The sequence below is a fragment of the Caenorhabditis briggsae genome (genome assembly GCF_000004555.2).
Source record: "Caenorhabditis briggsae complete genome, chrV, whole genome shotgun sequence".
Classification (NCBI taxonomy): domain Eukaryota; kingdom Metazoa; phylum Nematoda; class Chromadorea; order Rhabditida; family Rhabditidae; genus Caenorhabditis; species Caenorhabditis briggsae.
The window spans coordinates 601,981-614,869 of record NC_013488.2 but is presented as its reverse complement, the minus strand read 5'-3'; the positions used below and the strand labels follow the sequence as shown (position 1 = coordinate 614,869).

Sequence of the window (12,889 nt, the reverse complement as noted above, 5' to 3'; positions counted from 1 at the left end):
TCAAAGTCAGTCAAAAAATTTGAGGTTAGGCCAGTTTACTGATGACTTATTGAAATTTCTGCACCGTGAATTTGAGCCCAGCACTAAGCTTTACGTAAATTTTATTCTAGTACAAACTTTGGTCGTTCTTTCAATTTCAACGATTCTCAGTGGTTTATAAAAAAGGCAACATGAGAAACTCATGAAAAATTTTATTAAATTTGTTCAGAAACTTTGAATCTTCTAAGCCGCGAGATTATTTTTCTCATGCTGCTGTTCTAGCCAACACGACGCATTGAGTCCTCCATGGATTTGATAAATTCGTTGTTTCTGATCACAAGTGACATCAATCACATCATATACCCATTTGACTCGTTTCAGAATCTGAAATTTCGATTTTTGAAAAAATCTCAAAATAAAACGAGATACCCATACTTGTAACGGGCCGGGCCGGGCCAGGCTTTTTTCCGAATTTCGAAGGCCGGTCCCGGCCCGAGCCCGGTTTTGAAAATTTCAAAAAACAAGTTTTGAAAATTTCAAAAAACACATAATTGGGGACCCTTATGTGATTTTTTTCGATCAAAATTTTTTTTCGAGTTTTTTCGATCTTTCTAGATTAAACAGACAAACAATCCAAAAAAACAAAAAAAAATGGAGAAATCATATTGAGAGCTCAAAATTTGGCTCAAAAATACAGAATTCTTGATACCGGGCCCGGGCCTTGAAAATTTCCTCAGGCCCGGCCTGGGCTTTGGCGGACCGGCCCGGAATTTCACAAGTATGGAGATACCTTCTCAGTCAACAAGTTATCTATCCACTGCGCAATTGGGGATATACTAAATGGAGCATGTATCATCATTCTATCCAGTGCACCCGCAAACACCCGCTGTTGTACATTCCGATAGTGTCTGAAAGTTTTTTTTCTATTTTCAGAAATTTTCATTTTCTCAAACCTGACAACTCCGATACTTTCATTCACCAATGACCTCCTCATTCCTGAATAGGTCGCCAATGGAGCATGAATCGTCATTATGCCTATTTTTTCAGGCCGGATAATGCATTTCGGTTGGTTCCAAAACGATCCAACTTGAGAGAGATTCTGATATTTGTGGAACACCATTTCTTCGATCAGCTGCTTTTCGTTTTCATATCTAGCTGGAGTATTATCTGTTTTGATTATCCATTGAACCTTGAAATGGAGATTCACGATGTTAGGGTCGGTAACGGAGCTGGAAATTTGAAAGTTTGGGTTTTTCGGTTGACATGGACTCACTCCAAGAAGCTAGTGATGGTTTTGTAAGAATCACTTCTCATCTCCATTCGTTCATCGACATCGATAACTGCGGTCCACTTGGAAAAATATTTGTTCCGATGGTGGCAATCCTGAAAATACAATTTGCAAAATTTTCATACTTTCCAAGCTTTGAGCTATGGAACTTTCTAGTGTCCTTTTAACAACCAGATAAAGCTTCCATTTGGTCGGGAAATTTAGCCGACAGACCGACCGTCAACCAAGCTGAATTTCAATGATGCGTACGCAAACACTTGATGCACAAAATGTTATCGGTCGGCTGTCGGTCGCCTGGGTCGACGGTCGCCAATTTTTGATCAATAAAAATGGATCCCCTATTTTCAGAAACTCACATTTATCTGCGCATTATGCCACATAAAATCATCCCTCCAATGATGATCATGCATTTTAATAATCTCAATATCTCCGGTTCTAACATAGTCATCCAACAAAACTCGGTCATAATCGGTCACATTTCTCAAGTAGATATGGAAAAATGTGGCTCCTTGAAGTTTATAGTATTCGATGAAGTCAACGATTTGCAAGAACTTCGGTTCATCTCCATATAGTGTTGCCATGCAAACAGTGAAATAGTGAGGGGGTTCTGAAAATGGGTCATGGGTGAATTTCTAGAGAAAAAAGTACTTACTTTGAATTCGAGGAACAATTGGAATAGAGTATTCGGGAACTTCTTCCAGATTTTTCGAAATGGAAATGTATTTTGCTCCTGGTCTTCGAGCACAAAACACAGTGGATTCTGGATTCACCACTGATTCAAATTGATCTGGAATTTCTCTCCGGCGACAGTCATAGTAGCGACAGTAGACGGTATTACTGAAATACGAATATAGAATAATTTTGTCAACGCTATAACAAACTTGAACTGATTCTCCGCAGTTAACGTTACTATAATTTGATCGGTGTACACAAATGCTCCAAGTAATGCAAACGAGTTATGGTACAAGTACTTCCGTATGCCAAGATTTTCCTCGGCCCACTCTTTGTGTCTCTCCTGGTTTGGGATAGAATCTGTGTAGACGTTATTCCAATCTTCGATTTGGCATTCGGATCTGAAGATTTCTATAGGTAAGTACCGGAAATTCTAGGAACGACGCTCACGATTTGAAATCAAATAATGAATCCTCTTTCTCATTAAAATGACTATTATACAAACTTGTTGCTTCTTTTTTTGATTTTCCAACTTTCTTGACTACTTTATCATTCAAATTGATATAATGGACCACTTCGGATGTCGCTGAAATTGGTTTTTTATAGAGCTCACAATTTCAATCATTTAGCAAAACTTACAATTTTTGACCTCTTCTATTGTTTTCACATTTTGAGAAAAAGTAACTGAAATAGAGCTTAAAATGATTGAGGGTAAGGAAAGAAGGAGGGTGCATCGAGACAACATTCTGCCAATAATTAGATCCATTTCGGTGTCTTTTGAAGACAATTGTTCGCAGATAAGCTCGCATAAAAAGTTGTGGAACAAGGAATGGAGGATAACGAATATTGGGATGAAAATTGGTGAAAAAATAGAGGGAGATTAGGATCAATCGGCTATTGTTCTGGATCATACAAGATTGGATGTCGAGACATTTTATTTGAAAAATACTTTATTAACAAATCTAACTAAGAAAAATCTGCAAAAGTAAAAATACAATTTATGTTCCTATCAAAAATAATGGTTCAGATTTTGCATAAACCCAATCTTCCACTTTGTCCATCTCCGCTTTACATAATCCACCAGTACTAACGCATATTTTTTCCTCCGATTTCCTAAAAAAAAGAAAGAATTAATTAAATTACCGTAAAACCTCTAATAGAACACCACCCGGATCGTCCACTTTGAGCCTATATATCTCATTTCTTTTGAAAGATATCAAAAAGTGGTTAACTAGTAAAATGTTTATCAGGATATCAGCAACATTTCACTATTTAGCCACTTTTTGATATCTTTCACAAAAAATGAGATATATAGGCTCAAAGTGGACGATCCGGGTGTCGTTCTATTAGAGGTTTTACGGTAACTGATGGGACTCGGCTCCGCGTCACTTCAAAACCGGTCGTTTCGAAACCGGTCGTTTCGAAACCGCGACACTTCAAAACTAGTCAGTTCGAAAATACTAAATTTAGAATCTGCAATTTATTATTTTTTTGGTTTCGAAACGACCGGTTTCGAAGTGACTGGTTTCGAAGTGACCGGTTTCGAACTAACTGGTTTCGAAATGACTGGTTTCGAAACGACCGGTTTCGAAGTGTCGCGGTTTCGAAATGACGCGGAGCATGGGACTCACATGATTTTATTGACACATTCCTGTAACGTATCGTAGGGCTTCGAAGAAAACTTTGGCATCACACCGTTGAATATTTTTTGAGCCTGAAATAACAAACTCAATTCGCTGAAATAGTTTTTTAAAAGGGGCCTACCGTATCTTCCATATTTTTGATGTGAGTAGAATGATTATCGTCTGGGAAGAAGCGGTAAGGTTTTTCCGTAGTTGTAAGATTTTTAGATTCAGCGTCATATCGGAAATGCAGAAGTGCACCGTCTGCCTAAAAAGTTGTAATTTGAAGAAAAAAATTGGAAAAAATAACTCAAATTTTTACTGATCATCAAAGAATCCGTGAAGCTATCGGGAACATGAACTTGTGCAATATCAATAACGGATGCGTTGAAAACGTACTGGAAAATTTGTATTAATTAACTTAAGTTTTTTGGCTCTACTAATTGTAAAAAAATTTGGTACTTAAAAAGGTTCACACTTTTTATGGATAAAATCGGACATTTTTTGCATTCCCATAATTAACATTTTTGCTTGGCTTTTCATTAATTTGTAAATTTCGAGATTAAAAATCAATCACAGCGTTTTTAATATGTACTCGTCCACTGACGGGGACTCTTCCTCTCGTTTGTCTGGGCAAAGTATTTCAAGAATCGCTTGTAACACATTTGGATGTTGCTGGCAACCTTAGGTCAGAGGGTTAGAGGTTTTCGGCTCTCGGTGGGATCTAAGTTCTCCCAGTATTCGGAGTGTTCATTCTGTGTGGTAACCTTGCTCTCGTGTTCATCATACCCATCAAGCTTCTATCTGCTTCGTTATCATATAAAAGATTCATCGTTGTCTCCATCTACAACTTGTCTTTGACAATAAAACTGTCATCACTCGAATAATTTCTGAGTTTCTGAATTTCTGCATTTCCAAATTGTTTCTCTAGACATCAGCAAATGACGATGAACCTTCTGATGACAACGAAGCAGACCGAAGGCTCGATGAGTATGATAACAATGAAATCCCGGTGACCACTCTGAATCTTTTATCAAAGTCGAAGGCGATTCAGAATATGAAACTGTGAATCTAGACAACGGCCCGAATCGAATGTTCGCTTAGGCTTCTTTGGTTGCAGAATCAAACATTTTTTCCTGAACCTTTTCACAAAATTTACCAAAAAGGTCCTTTTTTCTTAACTACCAAACGTTTAAAATACCGACATATCAAAGCAGAGCCGATTTCATTGTTGCTTACTTTTGATGGCCAAGCTAAAATCTTGAATTTCGGTGATGCCACTCCAGAAAAGTTTGCTGAATAGATTCTTGGAGTCAATGATACGTAATGGTTTTGAAAGATGAGAGCTCCAACTTTTGTATTCGCCATTTCTTTGGTCGCGTAATCCAAAAGTCTACCATTCGTTGGAACCATGACTTCATCGAAATCAGCAACAGTTCCAATTGTTGTTTTGATATCGAGAATACAGATATTCATAGCCATGAAATATGAAAGTATGAAAACGCTATCATCAATTTTCGGATATTTATCAGCGATATCAACTGGTAAACTTGGAAAACTGGGCCAGGGTTTAATTTCAATAATTCCCTGAAATTAACTGATATTGTAAAAAATTTAAAATTGTTCTATTTACCAAGTCTCTGTAATACTCCAACGTCTTCCAAGTTTCTTTAGTCGCAGAATGAAAGTATACAATAAAACGAGTGGCTCCGTGGGCTCTCCATGCTTCAATGTACAGTACAATATTTTGCCATTGAGAGTAGTAGTATACTGGTTGGAGACATACAGTAATCCCTTCAGTTGACTTTTTGTAAACCTTTTGAACACTCAGTTCCACTTTCCTACTGCTTAAAAGAATGGTAACCTGGAAACATATTTTTATGGCTTGTCATTTGATCATAAAAATTACTTTTTTCAAATCTTCATTTCTTTTTAAATCAATGGAAAATGTATAAGGGTTATAGACGCACCCTTCTTGCTCGATATAATTTATTGGGCATTTTCGATTCAGAGGTATTCCGTAAATATTTTTTCTAACTGGTGCAGAATTATTTCCATTAAAATGTAGATCGACTAACAAAAATTGATTATTCTTCAGACATTTGTTTATTGTAAAAATTCGAAGACGTGGTGGATCAAATCGATGATCAACATATGCCGATTGATAGAATGTAATCGGAAATGAACCGTTTACGGTATCATCTGTTACACTGAAAAATAAGAAAACTATAATTGTTAAGTAACGGAAATTCTTACATGCTCAGTAATTCACCAACAGTTTCCAAATATCCAAAATCAAGTTCGTAGGCATAAAATATGAAGACCACAAATATCAACGAAATCAGTACACCCTTGTATCGTTGAATATCTGTCATGTTTAGGTTTGACAAAGTTTGAAGAGAGAAAAAAGTGTCTGGGATTTGCAAAGATAGAAAATTCTAGATAGAAAATTCGGTGGAGGATTTGAACCTAGACTGAACCTCTCCGATTTCACAATAGGTCTCTTGATGAATGGAAAAGAAGCTATTTTCGAAAAATTCTGAACGTAGATTGTGTACGGGATAATGTACGGAGAGATAAAAGGAAATCGGAAAAGCGAAACAGGGTTTACAGACCCAGAATCCAAGGGTACAGCGAGGTCATCGAGTTCTTAGGCTACATTATAAGGTACATGGGTCTAGGGAAAATAAATCTTATGGTCTAGGGAAAAGAATGAATAATACTTCGTAAACAGACGGTCTTCAGTTGTCCATTTGACCTTCGAAATAGCTGAAAAAAAGTTGGAGATCGAGGTCAGATATAATAAGAATTTTTTTTGGATGAAACGTCTTCTCATGAATCAGTGATCAGCTTGTTTCCGCAGGACCTCCAGGAATGAATAAAAACACGTAGCAGGTATATCCGACGGCTCCTCACAAAACTTTTATAAATCTTCCGAGTCTTCCGAAAGCAAAAAAACTCAAATTGATAAGTTTCTATTTCGATAAATCAAACTCTTTGGAACAAAGGAGGCGAAAGTTCAGAAGTATCGATTAAAGGGAAATCTTATGAAAATAGAATCGGTGATGCACGAGCAGAAGCTTCTGGTTGAAACCGTCCCAGAAAAATTATGATTGGGGAAAAATGCCGGGAAAATGAAGATGCCGATAGAATATTCTTAAACCAATCACAAGTTATGGTCTGATCATTTGAGCTAATGGAAGTGATATAATGAAATAGGGATTCACCAAGATGATAGGAACAATTTCAGGAAAAGAGTATGAACTCTTACAATACGGTGTACAGTAACCGGTGTTCACACAGCGCGTAGCTATCGTGCCGCTTTCATACAATATGAAATCGGATAGCGGTGCAACTCCCGCCATCGTCGCTTAGCCGGAAACGCGGTTTTTAAAAAGATCGAAAATAGTTTGTTAATTGACACTTTTTTGATATCCTACACAGAAACCGAGATGAACGAAGTTTGAAGTTAGGGAAACGGGATCATTCTACATATTAGTGCTTACGATAACTATCAATACGAGTTAAATTTCAGGGTTCGTCTTCCAACTTGTAGATTTTCGGTATATGAGGCCCTTCAAACAATATACGACATATTAACCGATTCATTTTAAAAAAATGAATGTATGCAATTTTGAATAGCATCGGAATTAATTTGTATTTTGAATCCAAATGTTCATAATGATAGTGCTTGGATTTATAATATTTTTCAAAAAGTTGGACACAAGTCAACTACGAAAATATAATTTTCGCTATTTTACTTTTTCACACATACTGGAAAAAAACGGGTTCTCATAAGAAACATCCGACATGAGATCCGCGGCAGATCAGAAATTCAAAGAAAGATTCAAATCTTTCCTTGTTCGGAAAATCGGACTTGGGTGCGGTGAACGTGAGACTACCCAGGGTGAGGACAATTATTTTAGAGTGGCTTTTTTAGAATTTTTCTTTGAAGACGTCAAAACCGGAACAGTCGGTCTTTGCGATATGTATAAAACTTATTAACGAGCCAAATAAGCGGAATAAATAGGTAAAAGATTAGGGATTTTTCATGAGCTAGATCAGCAGAATCGAAATTTTTTAGGATTTTCGGAAAATCGCACCTGCGTAGCTCAGTCGGTAGCGGTGCTGTACCCGTGATCATTTCCTCATGACTTCAACACACGACGGTGGTTCTCTAGAAAATATCTAGAAAACGTTTTTAGTGAATTGCCTTCTTTAAACATTCGAAATTGCCCTATTATTTTATGGACAGATTATGCCAAGCTGGGATTCAAAACTTGAGTAGAGATTCATACAAGCTTCCTTATCATCAGATTGTTAATCTCCTCAGACAGTGAAACATTTTCAATTTCCTTGAAATACGCTTTTCTTCCAATTGTCAGTTCACACTATACACATCAACAAACATCAAGAAAAAATTGGACGGAAAGAAAAGTCACCATCTCCGAAATCTGATCGAAGTCGGGATATACGCGAGAAGCGTGATTTCGTGTAACGTCTATTTCGAATAAATAACAAAGCCCACATAAATATACCGTAAAAACTCTAATTTAACACCATGGGCCATGGCGTTCTATTTTTCAATACATAGCTGGGAGAACGTTCTATTAGAGAGTGGCATTCTATTATTCGACATCATGAGAAAAAATTTCGTTCAGGGATGTGGGATTTTATCAGCATATAAATTTATTTAAAAAGGTTCAAAACATTCAAATTTGACCATTTTCAACTATTTTCCTTATTTAAAGGTGGGGGGAAATGAAAAAAATAATTTTCTCGATATTTCGTTTAAATATGCCCCTCGAGGAGTTGAACTTATTGGGGCGATGATTGAGGGTGCGGCGCCGCTACCGACTGAGCTACACGGGCAAAGAGAAAGCGGCCGCCCGATTGCATACATAAAGGCGAGGACGACAGCTGTACGCAGAGTGACATTAAGCGTTGTATACCGTTACGGTAGAATGCATACTCTGGCCCCAAAAATCCCCCGTAAAATCTCCTGTCCCCCCACCTTTAATGTTTCTTTTTGGCCAGTACTGGAACCAACAATTAGTAGGAGAAACGAAAATGTACTTTTGGTGTGACGCACTATTAGTGGGTGACTTTCAATTGGAGGGTGGCGTTCAATTTTTCGAAGCACTGCTCAGAGAACGTTCTATTAGAGGGTGGCGTTCAATTAGGAGGGGCTATTGTGACAGGACAATAAGATCGCCTGTCATATTCTTCTATTAGGTTAATTAATTATTCCGGACGCGGACAGATTGTTTACCCCTATTGCCCTTTCCACCCTTCTATTGTTTGTCCCGATTGCCATCTCGTCGTTATAACAATCCTATCTATTCAGTCTTAACCCTCGCATCGGTCGCGAGAAGTACGAAGATAATAGCAACAGAAGTACGAAGATAATAGCAACACTTTGCCAACTTCTAACTTTTCCCCAGTCTCACATGTTCCCTAGAGTTTTTGAATGAATTTGTTCCGAGGATTTGAAAAATGATGAAGAGGCTAGAACTGAACTTATCAAAAATTTTCAAACAGTGAAATAAATCAGAGGGTTCTAGATATCATTGCCATAGAAAATTGTGAATTTCTAGTAAAATTTTATTTTGAATCGGAGGAAAAATTGGGATAGAGCATTCAGAAATTTCTTTCAGAAATTTTTTTAAATTCAAATTTATTATGCTCTAGACCGTCGAGTACAAAAAACACCGGATTCAACGCACATTCAAATTGATGAGAAATTTCTCTCCAAACCATTTTCAACCTATATACATATATACGATCGTTTTGAAATTTTGGGAAAAAGTAACTGAAGTAAAACTTAAAATAATAGATGTCAACGAAAGAAGGAGCGCACCACGAGACGATATGATGTCGATAAGCTTTATTAAACAACCACTTCATTAAGTAATCTAATTGAGAAAAATCTACAGAATTTAGGCCCCAACCAAAAATAATGGATCAGATTTATCATAAACCCAATCATTCACTTTATCCATTTCCTCTTTGCATATTCCACCCGTACTTCGGCACACTTTATCTTCCACTGGGCTGAAAATATTTGGAAATTTAAAACAGTGAATATTCCGTCGATGTAGGCTCACATGATTTTTCTGACACATTTCTGTAAGGTGTCGTAGGGCTTTGAAGAAAACGTTAGCATTGCGCCGTTGAATATTTTTTGAGCCTGAAATAAACTCACTCTGCTGAACTTTTTTTAAAAGGGGCCTACCGTATCTTCCATATTTGTGATATGAGGAGAATGGTTGTCAGGGAAGAAACGGAAAGGCTTTTCCGTAATTTTAAGATTTTCAGACTCAACTTTATATCGAAAATGAAGAAGGGCACCGTCTGCCTGGAAGATTCCCATTTGAAAACATTCAAATTTTCAAAAAACTCACATATTCACTTCGCATGGAAGAATCAATAAAGCTATCGGGAACATGAACTTGTGCAACAGCAATAGTGGATGCGTTGAAAATGTACTGAACAAAAACTCGTATTATTTTGAGATCTAATTTTTAACGTCTACTTTTGGTGGACGATTGAAAGTCAGGAATTTTGGTGAACGCACTCCAGAAAAGTTAGATGTATAGATTCTTGGAGTCAATGATACGTAATGGTTTTGAAAGATGAGAGCTCCAACTTTTGTATTCGCCATTTCTTTGGTCGCGTAATCCAAAAGTCTACCATTCGTTGGAACCATGACTTCATCGAAATCAGCAACAGTTCCAATTGTTGTTTTGATATCGAGAATACAGATATTCATAGCCATGAAATATGAAAGTATGAAAACGCTATCATCAATTTTCGGATATTTATCAGCGATATCAACTGGTAAACTTGGAAAACTGGGCCAGGGTTTAATTTCAATAATTCCCTGAAATTAACTGATATTGTAAAAAATTTAAAATTGTTCTATTTACCAAGTCTCTGTAATACTCCAACGTCTTCCAAGTTTCTTTAGTCGCAGAATGAAAGTATACAATAAAACGAGTGGCTCCGTGGGCTCTCCATGCTTCAATGTACAGTACAATATTTTGCCATTGAGAGTAGTAGTATACTGGTTGGAGACATACAGTAATCCCTTCCGTTGACTTTGTATAAACCTTTTGAACATTTAGCTCGACTGTCCTATTCCCTAAGAAAATGGTTACCTGGAAATTATATATTACTGTTGTCATTTCAAAAAACACAATTACTTTTTTAGGATCTTCATTTGGTTTTAAGCTAATTGAAAATATATATGGACTATAGAAACACGGTGATGCTGGGATATATGCCGATGGACAGTGGCTTTCCATAGGTTTTCCGTAAATATTTTTTCTAACTGAGGCAGAAATATCTCTATCAAAATGTAGGTCAGCTAACAGAAATTGATTTTTTACACATTTGTTTAGTGTGAAAATTCGAAGACGTGGTGGATTAAATCGGTAATCAACATATGCCGATTGATAGAATGTAATCGGAAATGAGGCGTTTATCGGCTCTCCTGCTACACTGAAAAATGAGAAAATATATTTGTTTGGAAAGTGAAATCTTTACATGCTCAATATTCCGGTAACTGTTTCCAAATATTCGAAATCAGGTTCATAAAAATAAAATATGAAGACTACAAATATTAATGAAATTAGTAAAATCTTATATCTTTGGATTTCTTCCATTTTTTGCTTCGAAAACAATGTTCTTGAAAGACGGTTCTGTATGAGAGAAAAAAGTTAATAAAAATGAAATGACTCGGTGGAGGGTTTGAATCTGGACTGACCTCTTTCCCATTTCATAGTGTGAATCTTTTGAAGTATGACCCCTTTTCTAAATATTCAAAGACTAGATTGTGTACGGGATAATGTGCCGAAATAACACAAAAGATCGAATAAGCGGAATACGGGTTGTGTATTTGGGCATTCCACTTTTGAAATATTCCGGATTGGGTGCTTTGACTTTGTTAAAGTTTTTGTGTTTATCTAAGTCTGTTAAATGAATTAGAACAAAAACAAGGCGTGGTCATATTTAAAGTTCTCTTTTTTTTCCAGTTTCAGGTTCTATCAATAAAGAATAGTCAAAATGAGCAGTGAATGAATAAGAACATTTTTGAATCAAAGTTCCACACTTTTTGTATTTATGAAAATGTTGACATATGAGTTCTAGATTCATATCTGAATTCTATTGGAAATTTCAACGGTTCTAATTAGACAATCGCTAAAATATTGGAAGAGAATTCAAACAGTATTTTCACAAAGTTTCACATGTTTTGGTGGAAATTCTGATTTTCGAGAAAAAACCGTTCGGGTATTCAATTGATTTTTGATTTTAAACATTCTTGGTATTTACCAAACGAGGCAACGATCTCCCAATACCAATAACAAAAAAAATGAGTCTAGATTTTTTGTATTATCTGTAATGAAGGATTCCACTTATTGCTTTGTTTCAGTGTAAGCTTATAATTTAACCCTCCCCCCCCCCCCCCGAGTTTGTCTTTTCCATTCTTGCTTTTATTCGGTTTGCTTTTGATTGTTTTCTCTGTTTCTCGGAGATGCGAATGTCCGAAACATGGAAAACGTTCGATTGGAAAAGACAAGGCATGATTTTTCGGAGATTACAGGACTTTTATAAAATCCTGAATAGGCTGGAATCCAAAAGAAGCAGCCACGACCTGTGCCGTATTTCTGATCACATAAAGCCGTAACATTCATTCAGTGGTCTGTTTTTGTTATACTGGTTCGTCACTCCGCTACATCACTTTTCGCTTTCTATTTGTCAACCTCTTTCATTGTGGCGCAACTGTGCGCATGCGCATCCATGGTGCGGAAGGAACTTGCTTCAGTTTTGGTTGCGGCCAAACTCTCATTTAAAAATCCAAAAGTCCACAGCCTGACACGAGGACCAACAGACGCGTCTAGCGTTTTATATACAGTGCGGTCAATGTCTATACGATCCCCTAGAGCGCACAGAAAAAACTAGAAGAGATATCAAAAAACGGTTAACGCAATTCGATTCACAATCAAAAATAACCTCTAGAGACAAAGTTTCATAATTTTAGCACTTTCCCTGAACAGGTACCATCCAAAAAAATCTATATGCAAGCGGTCAATATCTATATGACCACCTGGAAAATGAAAAATCTCAAGTATTTTAGAAAGCAAACTTTAGAGAGATTGAACTTTTTTTTGGTTGGAAACTGCTAAAATAATCCCAAAACAGCATAGTTTGACAGTTAATACAAAAATTGATTCCTCTATTCAAGTTTTAGAAAAAATTGTTTTCTGTCATTTTCGTCATTTTTCAGATTTTTGGAATAAACCTTGAATAACTTGGCTCCTGGGTA

The 12,889-nt window shown here is 36.6% G+C and overlaps 2 protein-coding genes across 2 annotated transcripts; both read right to left on the bottom strand.

Annotated features, from left to right (window-relative positions):
- Positions 1 to 222: 222 nt before the first annotated feature.
- Positions 223 to 5,936, bottom strand: CBG11352 (the record flags this gene model as incomplete). The annotated part of the gene is made up of 14 exons (XM_002635082.2): positions 223 to 363; positions 770 to 887; positions 933 to 1,208; positions 1,253 to 1,362; positions 1,624 to 1,874; positions 1,920 to 2,104; positions 2,149 to 2,340; positions 2,390 to 2,525; positions 2,579 to 2,623; positions 4,351 to 4,405; positions 4,801 to 5,148; positions 5,195 to 5,425; positions 5,471 to 5,771; positions 5,818 to 5,936. The coding sequence occupies 14 exons, from the start codon at positions 5,934 to 5,936 to the stop codon at positions 223 to 225; spliced, it is 2,508 nt and encodes an 835-aa protein (XP_002635128.2).
- A 3,564-nt stretch (positions 5,937 to 9,500) lies between these two features.
- CBG11354 lies at positions 9,501 to 11,228 on the bottom strand (the record flags this gene model as incomplete). Its single annotated transcript, XM_045236524.1, has 8 exons — positions 9,501 to 9,615; positions 9,669 to 9,751; positions 9,797 to 9,919; positions 9,966 to 10,049; positions 10,091 to 10,444; positions 10,491 to 10,721; positions 10,767 to 11,064; positions 11,110 to 11,228. 8 exons carry the CDS (start codon positions 11,226 to 11,228, stop codon positions 9,501 to 9,503), a joined length of 1,407 nt encoding a protein of 468 aa, XP_045094554.1.
- Positions 11,229 to 12,889: the final 1,661 nt, after the last annotated feature.